The sequence below is a fragment of the Lissotriton vulgaris genome, chromosome 2_1 (genome assembly GCF_964263255.1).
Source record: "Lissotriton vulgaris chromosome 2_1, aLisVul1.2, whole genome shotgun sequence".
Classification (NCBI taxonomy): Eukaryota; Metazoa; Chordata; class Amphibia; order Caudata; family Salamandridae; genus Lissotriton; species Lissotriton vulgaris.
Genome location: NC_141687.1, coordinates 759,411,680 through 759,430,436, shown reverse-complemented (window position 1 = coordinate 759,430,436; position 18,757 = coordinate 759,411,680). Strand labels below are relative to the sequence as shown.

General features: G+C 46.3%; 1 protein-coding gene across 1 annotated transcript in view; it reads right to left on the bottom strand.

Moving 5' to 3' along the window:
* UEVLD (UEV and lactate/malate dehyrogenase domains) overlaps nucleotides 1–14,420 on the bottom strand; it is a 150,356-nt gene extending 135,936 nt beyond the window's left edge. The window contains exon 1 of the mRNA XM_086954149.1: nucleotides 14,336–14,420. Within this exon, the coding sequence (XP_086810275.1) occupies nucleotides 14,336–14,377 (42 nt within the window). The 5' untranslated portion in view covers nucleotides 14,378–14,420. The remainder of the gene's footprint in view (nucleotides 1–14,335) is intronic.
* Nucleotides 14,421–18,757: the final 4,337 nt, after the last annotated feature.

Genomic DNA, 18,757 nt, shown 5'->3' with positions numbered 1-18,757 from the left:
GAAAAAATAGCCAGATCTCACTTTCAAGGCCAAAAATAAAAGCACAAAACCAGTGCATGAAGAACAGAGAGACCCAGATCAGGATCCAGATGCACAGGGCGCCACGGACTAGAACTGATGCTACAGGCATGCAACAAAGCCTTCTTTCAATCAATAGCAAAATGGACTCTTTAAATCAGTGTATAAACAATATAAATAATAAACTCGACAAGCAGGCGTCCAGAATCACAGAGGCAGAGCAAAGAACCTCGAAGGCGGAAGACGAGAAACAAGCCACAACCGGCAAGTGTTCAGAAATGGAAAAGCTCCTGACCATAATGCAAGCAAAAAATGAAGATTTAGAAGCACGCTTACAGAGCAACAATTCACATATTATAGGGGTTCCAGAATCAACTAATACAGGAAGGATGGAAGTCTTCATGAAACAGATGATTAAGGAGTTATTTGGTCAAGAAGAACTCTTCCCTATAATGGTGCTTGGACAAGCACATAGATCACTGATGGCAAAACACCCGCCAGGAGCAACGCCGCGACCCATCATCGCTAAAATGCTCAATTATCGGGATATGATATTGTCCCTAGCGTGGGAGAAGGAACTCAACCATCAAGGATATTGGGTAGCTTTTTATCCAAACTTCACAACAACAGTACAACCTGCAAGAAGGGAATATCATACTATTAAACAGCAATTGCAGAAAGAAGAAATACCATATGCGATGCTGTACCAAGTCAGGCTGCAAATTGAATACAGAGGGAAGCAGAAAATATATACAACACTGAAAGCCGCAGAGGAGTTTCTAAAATCCATCACAAGAAGAAAACGCACTCAATGCACTCAGGATGGAGAGGACTCAGACCAATAACTTAATCCTGATGGGCACACAACCACTCAAAGATTCTCCACTCAGGCACAAGACGGTGAGACGAATGAAGAATAAACTAGCATCCAATCATTAGCCACAGACATTTTGAAAGCAGACTATCTGAATCACCTGGTCCCATCCAAGACCGGAGGGAGTCTGAGTTGGTGGCAGCACTCCACGCAGGAGAACCCCATAAGAACGGATAAGTACATTGTTATTGTGAGACAGTTAGACAGGAGAGGAGGGAAAGTGTCTTTAGAATGTTTGGGATGCTGAAGTGGAAGGGGGAGGGAGGGATGGGGGAATATGTTCGTTGTTAGGATCATCATAGCTCATTGAAGGCATACACACAGTTCAGACACAAGGTTATCACACATGCAGATAAAGCATTTCGAACACTTAGATGGCGATAGATAGAAACTCCGGTAACATCAAGTTAACATGCTTATTATGGAATGTACGAGGTTTAAATATTCCCAAGAAAAAACAACATGTAATGGCCTACCTCACCAGGCATAATATTCAAATAGTACTTCTTCAAGAACAACATCTAACTCAACATACAGACACGTGGGTGGGTGCATGCTGGGCGGAAGTCCAGCTGGCATCCTCATATTCCACATACGCAAGAGGGGTGCTGACGCGCATGAGAAAAGGAACAACATTTGTGGTTACACACACTGTCACAGACAAACCGGGATGCTATTCTATACTACTGGGCTGAATGCAAGGTATACTAATAATGTTAGTCAATGTGTACTGGCCAAACATTGATGATACAGACTTTTACACAGACATACTCAAAGCCCTACGACCTCTCCCACAATCAGAAATAATATTGGGGGGGGGGGATCTAAACACACATCTGGACCCAAACAAAGATTAATCAAGCCCTCACGGGTTGCAAAACACTAGGGCTGCTAGAATCATCAGGGATGGAATAGACGAAATGGGTTTCGTGCACATATGGAGAATCCGTAATCCAGATTGCTTAGAAAGTACACATGCATCACTGGCACATAGATCCTGGCCCAGTCTAGATTACTGGCTGATGACCGCAAGAGCAAATGCCTGGGTGACCGGGATTGGGACACTGGCAAGGACATTGTCAGATCATAATCCAGTCAGGATGGACATGCAGATACCAGCATGCACCCCCGGCAACTAACATGGAGATTCAGGTCAGATGAACTAATAGTTCCGGTCTACAAGACTACAATTAGGAAGGCCATCATAGATTACTTAGTCATAATCTCAGTCAGCGAAGTTTTGAAGCTTGGGAAAACATTAAAAATCACTATACAGGGTGCAAGTATCAGCACAAGTGCGCGAATACTAATAGACATCCGTAAACAGATGCAATGCGTAGAACTGACACATTCTACGCATCCTAGAGCAGGAATTTGATGCCGAACTGTGCCAGGCCACCTCAGCAGATATATGAGAGCAAATAACAGCATATAATCTAGCAAAAAAGGAAGTCCAATATCTGGCAAAAAGACACTATGCAATAGCGTATGGGAAGGGGGAAGACCAGGACACAACCTAGTAACCAAAATAGCAGCAAATAAAAATCATCATCATAAAGATCATGGACGATGAAGGGAACCATTATTAAGACCCAGGGGGAATTCTGACACAATTTAAGTGATACTACGAGGGCCTCTACACCGCCAGTAGGCAGGTAAACCCAGAAGGGCAAGATGACTACTTATCGGATAGAGCACTCTCATGGCTGTCTGATGGACTGAGGGAATATCTAAGCCAACCCATCGAAGGAGTAGAGCTGTGAGAGGCTATACACTCATTACAAAACGGTAATTCACCAGGTCTTGACTGACTCAGCGGTAAATTTTATAAAGCATTTGCGGACATAATAATCCCACATATTATAGAAATGTACAGGAAAGCATCTGGGAAGGGTACTCTTCCAGCAACACTGCTCAAAGCCTTAATAATAACTCTGCTCAAACCTGACAAGCCTAAAATGAGGCGCAGCTTCTACAGGCCCTTATCTCTCATAGATGCCAAAATACTGGCACGAATCATGGTCACCAGATTACAACTCCTACTGACGATGATGGTACTCCCAGACCAATCGGGATTTCTACAAACAAGATCCACCACCTATAACCTGAGCACAATCTTTGCACTTTATCACCAATGCTGGACACCTCTAAAGCTTTTGACTTTATAGAGTGGAACTATATGTTCTGAATACTTCAAAGAATGGGGCTTCTTGAAGACTTCCGAAAATGAATAGGTCTCTTATACACGTCCTCTGTGGCGCGAGCGACAGTAAACGGGCCCACATCTGAACCGCTAGCAATACACAGAAGTATTAGGCAGGGCTGCCCCCTGTCGCCGCTACAGAGGTCCCCGATGTTAGCTCCACTGGCATGTATCATACGGCAGAAGCATGGGGAATCACTGTTGAGATTCAGACAGAGGCCAATTAACATCTCTCTATATGCGGATGACAATGTACTCTTTGTATGGAAGCCGGAAACACACCTGGCGCCAATCCTCCACAAATATATCCGCTTCAAACAGTTTTCAGAGCTAAGCATCAATTGGGGGGAAACAACAATCACACCTCTAATGGAATGCACCACACCATATGCACTTGAATACCCCCTAGAATGGACCACACAACCAGTGAAGTATTTAGGAGTGTGGCTACACAGAAACCTAGATCTGGTTATAAGAGTAAACTATGGAAGGGTACAGACTAAATTAGAAAACAGAGTGGAAAGATGGATAAAAATTCAGCTATCGCTCGAAAATAGGATAGCAATAATAAAAATTATATTAGTCCCCAGTGAAGTAGTGTGGCTCACTGGTTAGAGGCGGCAGACCCGAGAGCAGAGGACGGCCCGGGACCAGGGTTCGATTCCCGGCGCGGCAGGTTTCTGGACCAGGGTCAGCGGACTCGATAATTCTCTCACCTCGGTGCCCACTCTGATCAGCGATCACACTCGGCAACTCTGGGCATTAGCTTGCCTCATCTTCACTAACGGCCCCACCAGACCGCCGGGGATGCCTGGTCTCACCCTGGAGATACCCATTAAGGGAACATCTCTCAGGGAAACCAGGAAGGGTTTCACAGCGGTCGAAGCGCCTTGGGACCCTACGGGTAAGTAGTGCGCTATATAAATGCCTATACATTTACATTTACATTTACATTTACAAGTTGCCTGGCTCACTTTTTGCAAATATACGCTCACAATTGCTAAGATTAATCTGGGCAGGTAAACAACCTTGTATTAAGTGGGAGCCCTAACCATGCCTTATAAAAGCAGAAGATTAGGCTACCAGACTCATATGCATACTGCCTATGCGCCCAAGCGCATTTTGCACATTATTGGTACAACCCGCATGCGTAAACGCCACCTTTAGCGGTAGAGGAAGGAGACGCACACCTCTACCGCTACAGAACGTACTATTACATCAAAAATGGGGAATACCGCACACAGAAATGAACACTATACAATGCACTACTTCTGCATGGCAAACTTTGGGGAGGAGAGCAGATAAACTGCCATTATATGCCATATTACTCCCTACTGAGTATCACTCGGCTTTGTCAGTCAAGCACGAGGAGGGAGCTCTCAATATACTAAAACAGGCGCAGGGAGAGGATGAGTGATATGTGCTCAGAAAGGAGGTTCCTCGCAGCTGAAGATCTACAATACATACAAAGCAAAACACCATTATTCACATTCACATATCAAAAGCTCAGAGTGGCTATGAGGGAACTGTATCCCACATTTCCTGAGGAACCACCTGAGCTAAATACACTGCTAGTGCTGCTAGCAACCCCCTTGTGATGTAAATTAATTACCAAACTTCACAAGACGGTGCTAGAAGGCAAAAAGAGTACCTCTAACCAAGCTCTAGAGTGATGGAATGCACAGCTGCACCCTCAGCTTACACAGGAGGAATGGATGAGTTGTAATCAGACAGAGATGATAACTTCCAATTGTAACCTGCGTATAATAGTCAGGCTCTTTGCGAGGGACTCTCAGACTACTTTCTCGAAAAGATTAACAAGCTTTGTGTCTCCTTCCCCACAGGGCCAGCCACCTTGCCGTTTCCCACTAGTTCCCCAGAATCACCATCCTTTCTTTCATTTAACAAACTTAACCAGGACGAGGCTATCAGATTACTCATCCACTGCAAATCTGGCGCCCCCTCCGATCCTATCCCCGCTAAAATCATGGGAGAACTGGCGCCTTCACTGGCCCGCCCCTTCCTCTCCATCTGGAACGCTTCCCTTCACCATGGCTTCTTCCCTACCACCTGGAAGGAGGCCCTAGTGATCCCCATTCTAAAAAAAGCGGACGCTGATCCTACTGTTTTTCCTAACTATCGTCCCATTTCCCTTCTCCCTAAACCCGCCAAGGTCCTGGAAAAAGCTGTGCAGCTGCAACTCACGGAATACCTTGAAACTCATTCTCTGCTGCATGAATCTCAGTCCGGATTTAGAGCCGGATTCAGCACTGAAACAGCCCTGCTGGAAGTATCTGAAACAATCCGAGAATGCGTGGACAGGGGCGAGGAGGCCATGCTGGTCCTCCTCGACCTGTCCGCGGCTTTCGATACGGTCTCTCACCCCATCCTCCTTGACCGACTTAAGCAGATAGGCATTGGTGGCACTGCCTTCAGCTGGATTGAGTCTTTCCTCTCGTCCAGAAGCCAGAGGGTACTGCTGCGTCCCTTCAAATCAGAGAAAAAACCTCTGTCATGCGGGGTTCCACAAGGCTCCGCTCTCAGCCCCCTGTTCTTCAACGTCTACCTTGCCCCCTTGGCCGACGTTGTGGAGTCCTACGGAGTCAGGGTGGTCTCCTACGCTGACGACACACAGTTGGTGTTCTCCTTCAGGGACCACTCGGACTCCGCATTCATCAACTTTCGCCAATGCCTCAACAACATCAGCGCCTGGATGACCGTGAATCACCTCAGATTGAATGCAGACAAAACTGAGGTTCTGTTTTTTAATCAGAGAACTTCCATCCCCTCCTCTTGGTGGTGGCCCACGGCGCTTGATCCCGCCCCGTCCCCCGTTCATTCGGCGCGGAATCTAGGTTTCCAGTTTGACGACTCCCTGTCATGCAAAACCCAGGTCAATAAAGTCACCTCTGCCTGCTTCCTGAAGCTGCGCATGATCAGAAAGATCCTCTCCTATCTCCCCCTGGACTCCCGCCGCACAGTCACCCAAGCCCTCATCACGTCCCACCTGGACTATGCCAACAGCCTCTATGCTGGTGCCCCCCAGTACCTGATAGGCCGGCTGCAGATCGTCCAGAATGCTGCAGCCAGACTGATCGGTAACATCCCGTACCGCCAATCTGTGTCTGCTTACCGGAGGGAACTCCACTGGCTTCCAGTGGCTAGCCGCATTCAGTTCAAGGTCCTCACCCTCACCTATCGAGCCGTCAACGACTGTGGACCTAACTATCTGAAAAAACGGGTTTCGATATCCCGCTCCACTAGATCCTTGAGATCCAATGATCTCCGCCTCCTGATCCAGCCGCGTTTTAGATTATCTAGAACTGGTGGCAGAGGGTTCAGTGTCATCGCTGCCAAATTATGGAACTCCCTTCCTATTGAGCATAGATTCTGTCCTTCTGAATCCATCTTCCGAGCCAAACTCAAAACCTGGCTCTTCTCCCGACCTTAGTCATTACACTGTCTTCCCTGCTTTCCTCCCCCTTTCCCTTGGTGACTTAGGATTTTAGCGCCGGGACACCCCTTCGGGGGTAGCTGTGCGCTCTATAAACTCCATAAATAAAATAAATAAAATAATACATTTTACATACATACAACAAATGTACTTCACACCAGCTAGGTTACATAGATATATAATCAAAGAAAGTAATGAATGTTGAAGATGTGGGAATGAGGGTGCAGACTTTATGCATTTAGTATGGGAGTGTGCTCGGACAAGAAATTTCTGGATGGAAGTAGTCAGTAGTGTAAACAATACGATAAAGAATACGATACAGTGCAGGCCGCATGTCTGCCTGCAGGGCCTACTCTCAAACCTGAAAAGAAATGTACATAAATTCACAGCAACAGCGCTTTTAATGGCCAAGAGGCGAGTGGCAATGCACTGGAGGATCAGGTCAGCCCCTAAGCTGGAGCAATGGATTAAGGGTTTGGTATATTGTAAAGAAATTTGGCCCTATATGCAGAGGAACTCCTAAAATCGTCAAAACCTTAGGACATATGGGGTCCACTGGCAGAATGCTTGAGAGGAAGAGCTGTAACTGTGACAGATGCTGGTATCTAGATGTCTAAATAATGTAATTTAGTGCTGAATAATAAATGTTGATGTATAACTTAACATACAATGTAAGTCGTAGCATCGATGTAACTATGATGAATGTTTGTCGTTGATAAAATGTTCAAAATAAAAAAAAATGTTAAGTCTACGCCACTCTACCTTTTTTCTACACAGCTACTCTACCCCTCTCAACTCTACCCCCATTTCAGTCTACGCAACTCTACCCTATCCCACTTCACTCTACCCTATCCAACTTCACTCTACACCTCTCTGCCTCACTTAGCTCTACCTTATTCCACTCTACCTCACTTCACTCAACCCACCATTCTACGACAATCTACATCAGGCTACTCGTCACCACTGCACTCTATTCTACGCTACTCTGCGCCACTTCATAGTACCCAACTTCACTCTACCCAACACTACTCTACGCTACTCTATCCAACTTAATTCTACCTCACTTCACTCTACACTACTGTATCTATGTTACCCAACTGTATGCCACTCCAATCCACTGTATTTTCACTCATTCTACTCAACTTCAATCTACACAGTTCTACTCGACCGTATGCCTCTACCCCACTCCAATCTACTCTATCCCGACATCGAGCAAAGGTCTTTGCCCGTCTATTACTAAGGGACCTAGAAGACTGGGTGAACAATAATGGTATCCTCGCGCCATATAAGACAGGCTTCAGGACAAACAGCTCAACAGCGGATAATATCGTGGCATTGTCCTATCTCTCTAAGTAAGCTGTAAAGAGAAACAATATGCCCCTGTTTTGCTGTTTAACACAAGATCCTTCGATAGAGACAAATGAGGAATACTAAGGGCAAAACTCGAATCCTAGGGGATCCCTGCAACTCTTTTCAAACCGATAAAAGCCCTCTATAAGGTGACATGGGTCTGGGGCAAAGTAAGCCGCACAACTGCAACCTCAAGAGTTGAAACTAACACCGAACTAAAGCAGGGCTGTGTTCTGGCTCCACTATTATTTAACTTGTATACGGCAGACCTGGGACAAGCTGTGAAAGACGCCAGCCTAATACCCCAAGATTGGGCAAGATGACCCTTGCTACCCTCCTGTATGCAGAGGACACAGTGGTCATGGACCACACCAGGGTGGCGCTCTAAAGAGTCTAGCAGAGCATAACAAGGAAAATAGCCTGCAAAAAAATGAGAGTAAGGCAAAGATAATAATATTTAACAAATACCCTCACAAAAAGCAAGCGTCCTGGCTTTAGGCGACAACCGAAATAGGACAGCTACTTCCTATAATTACTTGGGGGTGTGACTAACAGAGAGGCCTACAGCAGCCAAACATATAAAGGAGCTAATCCCAAAAATCAACATAATAATTCTCTCAATTAGACGCCTAAGCCATCGCCTAGCAAGCCCATTCGTCGAACCCATGTTGACAGTACTCAGGGCAAAACTAATCCCATCAATCAATTGTGGCTACCTAGCCTTCCCAGGCGCTATGGAGAAATCCATCACTGCAGCCCAGACAACAGCCTGTAAGATTGTGCTGCAGGCGCCTTGACAAGGAAGGGATACCAGGCTAAGGCTGGAATTAAGACTAAACAGACCGGATGTGGCATTACAGGGGAACCTAATAAAATATTATATCAGAGTGTTTAAAGCCCCTAACACCACCCTCAAACATTTCCTGAAAACCATTTTCAGGGTAGCAGGATCTCCATGGCACTTTAAGCTGGACCAAGCTGTAGGATCATTGAAAATAGAGGCAGAAAGCATGCACCTATATGAAATTTCACACATCGCTTGGGCTAATGTAGCGAAGTGCCAGGTCCAGTCCATGTTTTTCGAAATGGATCGCGCTTCACTCCGGTACAACTTCCATACACTGGCACTTGACGGTTCATAAATCTCTGGGAAAGCTCAACCTTACATGTGAGACGCACTCTCAGCCCAAGCCAGAAGAAAAATTCTGTTTCTACGCCTCATTGCCCTGAAGTTCCTGGACTTCAACCCAACATGGGCTCGAATAGACAACACTGTCTCTTGCCGGCTATGCAACTACCAAGAGAATCCTAGCTACATCCCTTATGCTGCTGCTGCACTCTGGCCAGTGATCGCCATTGCTTGATATGCCCCACCCTAAGGGACAAGGGTTTTAGAACCAGCAGGGATGTTTCGGATTGGTGCTTTTCAGAAACTACTACCTGCTTACTGCCAGAGCAGGCAGGTTTATCCATCAAACTAAAAATCGCACTTGACATCCAGCAACACGTAGCAGAAACTAGGGTCGACATCATTCAGCAACAATCATCCGACCCCCCAGTTCCGAAGGGTCACTAAATCCAGGGGCTTCCTCACATGCATAACCGAAGCAGAAAGGCCGTCGTGGGGCCAAGTATTGGGCCCACCAAGAACCCCCATCAAAGTTAACCAACTCAACTCAGGCAATGACCCCGACGGATCCCATAAAACTATGGAACAGCTAATAGGACAATTAAATGTTGGAGTAAACTATTATTATAAAGGAGCTGATCGCTCATTTTTTATTCTTTTTTTAATCAGTTTGTAGTCTTAGAAGGACACAAAGTAGTAGTCAGAGCACATGCTGGCATGGCACATTTTTACCTTCAGCATTGGGAAGCTTCACTGCACTATTCTGTATAGCACTGCACTGTACGCCACTCTACTCTAGTCTGCACCACTCTATACTAGTGCATTTTACACCATTCTACACCACTCCACTGTAAGCTGTTTCACTCTGCACTACTGTACTTTGAACACTCTACTCTAGCCCACTGCACTCTACGCCACTGTACTCCATGCCTTTGCGCCTTACACCACTGTACTCTGAGCCAGTGCACTCTACGGCACTCTAGTCTGCACAACTGAACTCCACGGCACTCTACCCCAGTGCACAATGCGCCACTCCACAGTACTCTACACTATTGCACTCTACTTTACTCTGCACCACTCTATGCCACGGCACTCTATGGCACTCTACTCTACGCCACGCCAATCACCTCTACATCTTGAGAAATTATGAATTAAGTACTATGGCAATCTTCAACTGTAAAAAAACAACAACTCTATAACAAAGAATACCAAAATAAACAACATTATATGCTTACAACACGATTTTTCTTAGGTAAAGATAAAAATCATATTCAGTTAAAAAACACAAAGGTTAAAGATAAGTTATAGTTAGGGAAACTGAATTTATTTTTAGACAAAAACAACTAAAACTACACAAACCTTAGAAATTTAAAAGTTAGAACTCAAGGTTATAATTTCTGCTCTGACAAACGTTATATAACTGGCAAACCTTCGTACAGAGTGTTGTAAGCTCGCTAGGCAGGCTAAATCAACTATCACTCGTGCCTTCACCATGCACTGCTTATACCGTTTCATATTACATCACTTATAGCATGTTAAGTCAAAGCAATATCTGTGCGATCTCAAATAACAATTTATGTTATAATTTCTAAGAACAGTGTGCATGGTACAGGGGCGAGTTATAGTTAACTTAGTCTGCGTAGTGAGTTTACAACACTCTGTACGAAGGTGCATGAATTACAGAAAGTTTTGTTCGGGTAAAAATTATAGCTTTAAGTTATATTTATAACTTTTTAATTTCTGAGGTTTGTGTAGTTTACGTTGTTTTAATATAGAAATAATAAATTGTTTTTCTAACTATAACTTTTCTTCAAACTATGTTTTAAGGTCTCGCGACCTCCGTTGCACTGCGAAGCAGTGCTTCGCAGCGCGGGGCATTTTGTAATCGAAAAACAGGGTTTTAGTACTGACCTAGGAATCGCACACGCTCGTGCGTGTGCGATTCCTTTTGTGCTACCCCATTGGCCTTTGCGTGTGTCTTTTTTATAAAAGACTGCACGCAATTGGCCAAATGCGGGCGCGTTGCTCCGCCCACGGCCTAATGGTGTCTATTACGCGGTTGGTGCGCGTAATAGACACCAATAGGCAGTCACGTGGTTTCGGGGAAGCACGTCTCCTGTGGCGCGTGCACACCACTCGGTTCCTCTACTCCATCCCCGCCCCCTCCCTCCTCTAAACCTGCCAAAAATTGAAACTAAAAAAGGACGATTATGCAAAGCCCAGCCACACTTCACTATAACTTTGCCATATTTGCGTTTCAGTGTGTTTCTTCTGTCATTGCGCTCAGGCACTATTTCAAAAACGTTATTTTGCAACAATGTTGCCCCGTTTTCATATCTAAAACATTACTCAAGTATAGATATATTTATATGTATAAGTAACGTACTCAGCTATCACAGTTTCTATTGCAGAATATTCAGTGAAGGATGTATTTAATTTAACTGTCACACTTGGAAACATATTTTTTTAACTAAAGTAATTATTTTGTAGGGAATAGAAAAACATCACTACAAAAATTGCTAGGTTCACCTGAGCTTTGCGTACTTGTCCGTTTTCTCTGCTTCTCTTGGCCTAAAAATGTGTCCCTTTTCTATGGCGCTCGCCCTGCCCGACTGCCTCCTGTGCTGTCGCCCAGGGCAGCGGCCGCCGGGCTTGAGGTTAGAGCCGAGGCCGTTGCTGGTCTGCTGCCGCTTTCCTGTAGGTGTCACGCGTCAGTACGTGCACCCCTTTTATTTGCAGAACCGGCACAGAACCCACCTTCGCTCCCACCATGGCCGCCAGCGCCAAACGCAAGCAAGAGGAAAAGCACTTAAAGTTGCTACGGGAGATGACGAGCCTTCCGCACAACCACAAGTGCTTTGACTGTGACCAGCGTGGACCCACCTATGCCAACATGACTGTGGGCTCCTTCGTTTGCACGTCTTGTTTATTTCCTGCAGTCGCCACACCCTGCCTTTCCCCGGCCTCTCAGCAGCAAACACCAGAGTTGTTGAGGGGCTAAAGGTGAGGCACAGGGTTCAACCTGCAACGCCGAGGTCAAAGGGTATGTAACGTCATCTAAGGGCAGTGAAACGATACAAGCAAGACCCAATGCGCCTGCGCAATCCCACTAAATTCAAAGCCTCGACTAATCGAGCTCCCTGGGGACTCCCTTTCGTACAGTGGCCAAGCCCATCACACTAAGGGCCAGCCGATGTTTGCACATTATACCAAGCCTACAGCAAGATGAGGGCGTGCTATCCAACACTTCCTGTTGCCGTTTACACCAACTACGAAAACAATAGTCTGACGTCAGGCTGCCTCCAACTCCAGGATTATTCTTGATGGGGCCTCAAGCGGCCATTCTCGGGCTCCACTTTATTTACACTCCCAGGCATCATCCTGCAGACGTCCTCCTGTAGACATAATCCTGTAGACGTCCTTTTGCAGACGTCATCCTGCAGGCATCATCTTGCAGACGTCATCCAGCTGGCATCTTCTTACAGACGCCCTCCTGTCGACATCCTTCTATAGACCTCATTTTGCAGGCGTCAGCCAGCAGACATCTTCTTGCAGACATCTTCCTGCAGACGTCCCCCAGCACACATATTCCTGCAGACATCTTCCTGCAGACGTCCCCCTGCACACATCTTCCTGCAGACATCTTCCTGCAGACGTCCCCCTGCAAACGTCTCCCTGCAAATGTCCCCCTGCAGACCTCTTCCTGCAGACGTCCCCCTGCAGACGTCTTCATGCAGGTATCATCATTCCTGTGCATTTCATTGGGTGTCAGCCAGGCGTAGGAGCAGTGCAGTAGAGAGAGTCCTAGGGTCCTGATTACAGGCTCTGTACAGGTGGATAGACGGCACCTGGTACATAGCTAACCACCAAAACTGAGCAGGTATGTTGGTGGTGTTCTGAACTTCTGGAGATGCCCCCGCCCACCCTACAGCCTTATGCAAGGTCATTAGCCCTATTTTTGCCCCTGGTTTTCAGTGGCAGTGCAGTCACTGGCGGTGTTCACTGCTGCGTTACACGTCTCCAGTCCTGGCCCTTCTTGATACAATTACCATGGTAGACATCGCAGAGGGCCTTACAGACTGGGGTTGGCACACACATGGATCTTTGGGAAGCACTGAAAAGCACCTTATGGTAGCCGCAGAGCGCTTTGAATCAGATCACACAATAGTGAGATCGGTTCAAGTTATGAGTCACAACACACGAGTTGGAGATGGCTCGGATTGTCATTCCTGGCCTCTGCTGACCATGAGTGCTTTCCAAAAGGCAGCCCAGCTGAGGATGTAGACAACATCTGTAGTAGACAACGCGTGACACAGTCCTGCCATGTCTGCCAGAGAGCACACCTGCCACTGCCGATGTAATTAAAGGTGTGGTTTAAAAGCATGTAAACTAAAATTCTTAGTGTGTCGCCCCACTGGTATTTTACTTCTTCTGTCATTACATCCAGATATGTCATACAGCAAGTAATATTACACTTACAACAAGCCAGTACTATTGGCTTTGCCAGTGGTTTTTAGTTGCATAAGATAAATAAGCAACTACCATGCCTTCGTAGTATAGCATATAGGAAATACTTCAGTTCTGAAACGAAGGACAATCCGACACTCTATTTTGTTATATGTTTTTTTATTTGTTCTCTATAGCTTACATCGTAATCACATATCTTGTGTTTACCAAATACGTACTTCCATTGTTCTGTCATCTGTGTGTGCATTTTGTGCCATAGTGGCATACTTAGGTCTTTCATTACTGAAAAATACAGCTATTGGTGTTGCATTATTATTTGCAACGCCAAAAGCTCAAACTTTTACTAATGAGAGACCTATTGCATTGCAAATGCTTGTTTATATATGTCGCCGGCAGCTGCCTCCATAATAGAGTTTTACTATAACCATGACAACACGAAACAAGCATCAACAAAGCCAACAGGGTGGTAGTCAACACCAGACCTACCGGGGTTGCTAGTGTTTAGGTTTGTACCCAGTTACTTGAAGTCTTATTGCAAGCTTGTGCCGGCAACTACAAGAATCAGACAAACAGGAGTGGATGAAGTTCAAACTAAAAATGTGCTGTAAGTAGAGTTTTGCAACCTGCCACGGTCTTAGAAGGTCTCGGGCAGACCTGGCGGTGACAAAAGATGTGCCGTTCCCGGAATCAGGAAATTGCAATGTTACCGGGTTTCTTTTTACGTCTCCTCGCTGGCAGACCCCAAGGAGCTCCTACTGAACGGCAAGCTGGGACAGGAAACCACAGCAAAGCTAAGGAAATTAAGACCTGTATGTGATCTTTTCAGTCCAGTTAACTTACCTTCGCCAGCATAGGGCGCACAGTATCCTCTCTGAACTCCATCGCTGCGCGCCAGGCAGACTTCTTCGCTTCCGGGTTTCACGATGGGAATAGAAAGCGGACTTTTCCAGTACAGTGATGAAACTTGGCCCCAGTTCAGCGACTTGACTGCTCGGCCTGACTCCACCCGCCGAAACCAAGACTACAGGTCGACAGCAACCCTAAAGCAGCAGGAAATAGGGGATTCGAAAGTCTCTTCCCAGTGCATATCAGCTAAGCCTTCCTTAGAAATATTGTTAGTCCTGTACAAATCCAACACACCTCATAATGCGATACCCAGGAGTCCAAGGACAAAATACAGTACAAAGAAAGGCAGCGATACGTGCCAGGTGGCTCTATGTCACAGGATGCACCTCCAGTCCTCCCGACCTTTTTGTGCTTCAGCGTCTGCTTTTTGGAACTTTATAGTTTCACGTCTCCATTATAAGAATATATATCTAAGCATGCGTAGTTCTGCTGGATAGCTAGTATTGGGTAAAGGTGTCACTTACCTTTTTTGGATGTCAGTCACTCATCTCGCGTCTACTTGACTTCAATGGTTCGCCCACCTGAAAACCATCTTCCCCCTCCCAAAAATTGCTACATTTCCATTGATTTAAATGTGGTCACCACCCAGAACCCCTGAATCTCACCTTTCTTGCTAAGGGAGGAGGGTCACTAGATGCCATGGGTAGTACCACAAATTCACACTCACCAATACAAGCACCTACATGCACAACAGACAAACATGCATGAACACTTTTCGTTTCTGTCACTCCTCCCTTAGATTCAACCCCATCACAGAGACTCCAAAACGCTTTGGGGCAAAGACAAAGTCCAATCAGGCATGCAGACACTTAGCACAATAGCATCTAATCAGTACTTCTGCACAGAAAGCCGCGAGGCAGTAGCTTGGGCACTGGAGTAGCACAGTCTGCTTTGCACACTGAGTCAGTGCTGGATAGCCACTTGCCTGGCAGGTCAGCCAGGGTACCCCAGTGCAGCCACCTGAGTTCACAGGATACTTTTTTGTCAGATTCAGGAACCGTTCGGGTACTGGTCGGTCAATGGCAAGATCATACTGACCACACCTAAGGGTATGCATCGGGTGCTGCAAAGCAATGTCAATCCCTTCTTCAGTCAAGCGATTGGGCACATTTAGCATCAAACACAAGATGATGCTGTACGGAGTGCTAAAACCTTTCAACCACTCACCCCCTGTCAAGAGATCTGGGTTTATTTAATCCATTGTTCTTTTGCTCACCATGCCACCCCAGTTAGGGCCTAGCCATATGCAAATTAGTCTTGACCCTGCACCTCATGGGAACAGTCCTGCCCAAACTGCCAAGCCAGGTCCTCCCTGGACCAGAAACAAGCATCCTGGGACCAGTTTCGTGATATTACCCCTCATCAGCCAGCCACCTTTCTTGCTATGGGATGAGGCTCACAAGATGCTATGGTTAGTACAACAAACTCACACTCACCAATACATACATCTACCTGCACAACAGGCATATACATGCACATGCATTCACACTTCACTTCTGTTGCCCCGCCCACATTTTCAACTCAATCACAGCTTTGGGACATGGACGAAGGTCAATCGGGCATGCAGATACTTAGCACCATGGCATCTAATCAGTACTTCAGCACAGAAAGCTGTTAGGCAGTAGCGTGGCCTGCTCTGCACACTGCATCAGTGCCGGATTAGCCACTTGCTCAGGTCAACCAGGGTACCCTAGTACAGCCACCTGGATTCACAGGATACTTTATTGTCAGAGGCAAGGGCCGTTCGGGAACTGGTTGGCCAATGCGGCAGTCACACTTACCACAACTAGGGGCATGCCTCGGGTGCTGCAAAGCAATGACAATTCCTTCTGCAGTAAGTTTTTTAGGCACACTCAGTCTGATGCCATGGCTGTGACGACAGGGATGATGGCAGGAGTCACTTAGGCACGCTTCATAAATGCTGCAGCTCCTATGCTAGAGTTCAGTGAGCGAATGTGGGTTGAGAGTACACCAGTCACGTTTTTTGCTGGTCTCTGGTAGATGGATCACACCACCAGGGTTAACCGCTTCTGTGCACACAAACAGTCAGCTCCTCCTGCAAGGTCAGTTTGCACCTTCACTATTGCTCAGGCAGAGCACTCTTTCTGGTGGATACTCTGTCCACAGATCCTTGTGGATACACCCAGGTGCCAGACTAGAACTGTAGATTTTTCCTAGCAATTTAATATGCTCCAGTAGGTGGCATCCCGCGTCTTCCACATCGGGTCCATGCACCTCAGAAGATGGGCAGTGTCTTAAGAGAATATTAGGTTCTCACAACACCCCTCCTTAAGCTGCTTGTGCCAACATGTTTCGATGACTTACTTTGTCAATAATAAGCTGGTCACCCCGGTCTTCTTCAGGACATCTATCTCTCCCAGGCCTGTTACCCACCTCACCTCAGTTCTGTAAATAAGTGGAGAAAAAATGGATCGTAAAACGATCAGATACGTGTGGAGAATAGTCCCGCCATCACGGGATACAAATACTGCACGTAAGCACAATAAGTCATATGCTTTCATGAATCATGCAAGTAGTTGGTAAGCAACATAAGAGAATTGTCTTGCCTCTCAATGATGTCCCACTCAATAGCAACATATTCGGGACTATTATATTAAACAGACCGCTGGAGTGGTTCATGAGTGTACTCGCCATCCTTCATACCATAGTCAGGTATCCATAAACAAAGTTAATCAAAATATATACTGTAAAAAGTACCACATTGTCCTTTAGCATAACCTGCTGCAATTAATACTAGAAAAACGGCATGCAGACAAGCTAGTACAATATCAGCCTTCTGTGCCCGACTCTCAAGGCATACTTACCGAGTTTATCAATATTTTAAACTCGAAAAGGCGCCCGGCAGGGAGGATTCCAAAGAACACAACCTGTGTTTGAGGAAAAGAGAAGAAATATGGGGAACCGTTAGTTCTCTTGTTAAAGGACGACACGAGGTTGTACCATGCATCAAAGTTCGGTAACCTCCACTGACAGTGTGTTCTCCACCAACAGGGTTTGGAGACATCCACACAATCTCAGAGTCGATAAACTCAAACCACCCTCCAACAATAATGATACTCCTTACTGTTCTGTCGGATATCCGCACTAATAGTGTCTGCTCCTGGGCCGCCACGCAGTGTGTCAAGCGGAAGGTGGCTCCGTAACTTAATGGAAATCTCTAATGCACCCGCCCTCTCGCAACCGCCAGAGAGTGTGCACGTGTCTGTGCGTCAATACGTATGGGGATGCTGGGAGTTGTAGTACCTTCCGGCGGTTGTCATGACAACCCGACCGAGATTATACACTCTAAATTCTGAGTGAGATTTATGACACCTCACCTGCACAAACATTTGTAAAGAATCTAGATTGGAGTATTGGTGGCAGGGTATACATGCAGAGTCAGCGCAAAAGAACAGCTGGTGTCTGCTCAGAGTTTCCAGACAATGGTTAAGTCCTGAATAAAGTTTACACAGATAACATATCTTGTTGTGCAGACTCAAGACGCGAAGATTGCTCAAACCACCAAGGCTGTTGATTCTCACCATTACCTCATTTGTGTGCTTTTATCAAAGTACTATTTACACCATGTGGCGTCACTTGTTTGTGATCTTTTCCTATAAAAACCCATGTAATCATTGCTCGGTGTTCTTCCTCCTTGAGTATCCCTTTGCGCTTGTTGGACGAGGCCCCAGCTCATGATTGTTAATAAATGATCTGATCTTTACTTCACTCCAGTGTTGATTTTCCTTACTTGTTTGAAGCCGTGGACCGAGGATCACCCTGCACCAGTGTATCTGGCAGAAGGCACACTTCCACAGGAATAGTGGAGCAAAAGGCATGCGGTGTTCACAGACCACAGTGCCAGGCTGGCAAAAGAAAACTTCTTCCCAAGATTTTCCAGCTTCTTGGATTCCCTGTCTGGGGAAGCGGTAGAGAATATGTCAGAATGTACATGGGACCATGAGGCTTGGACCACCAAGCTCTCCAGTGCACAGTATTGGGTGAGGAAATTAGGGAACCCTGGAGCAGGGTGGCAGTGGGCAATTGTCCTGTTCACAGGAACCCCTCTTTTGGGCTTGGATCAAGTCCCAAGAAGGACGTCAGTAAGTGCCCCATTGAAAGGGAGAAGCAGGTCTGATGGGGACACTCCCAGCTGAAGCATTTCCATCAAGACCTTAGTCTTTACTGCTACAGAGGGCAAGCTAACATCCAGGACCTCAGACGCCCTCTGCACTACCATTGCAAAGGAAGCTCCTGCCTCTGTAGTCATGGTAGGGGATAAAGCATGCAAGTATCCAGGCTTCACCCAGATTCTCACACCAGTCCATTTGTTCTTCTCAGGGTCCAGCAACCCCC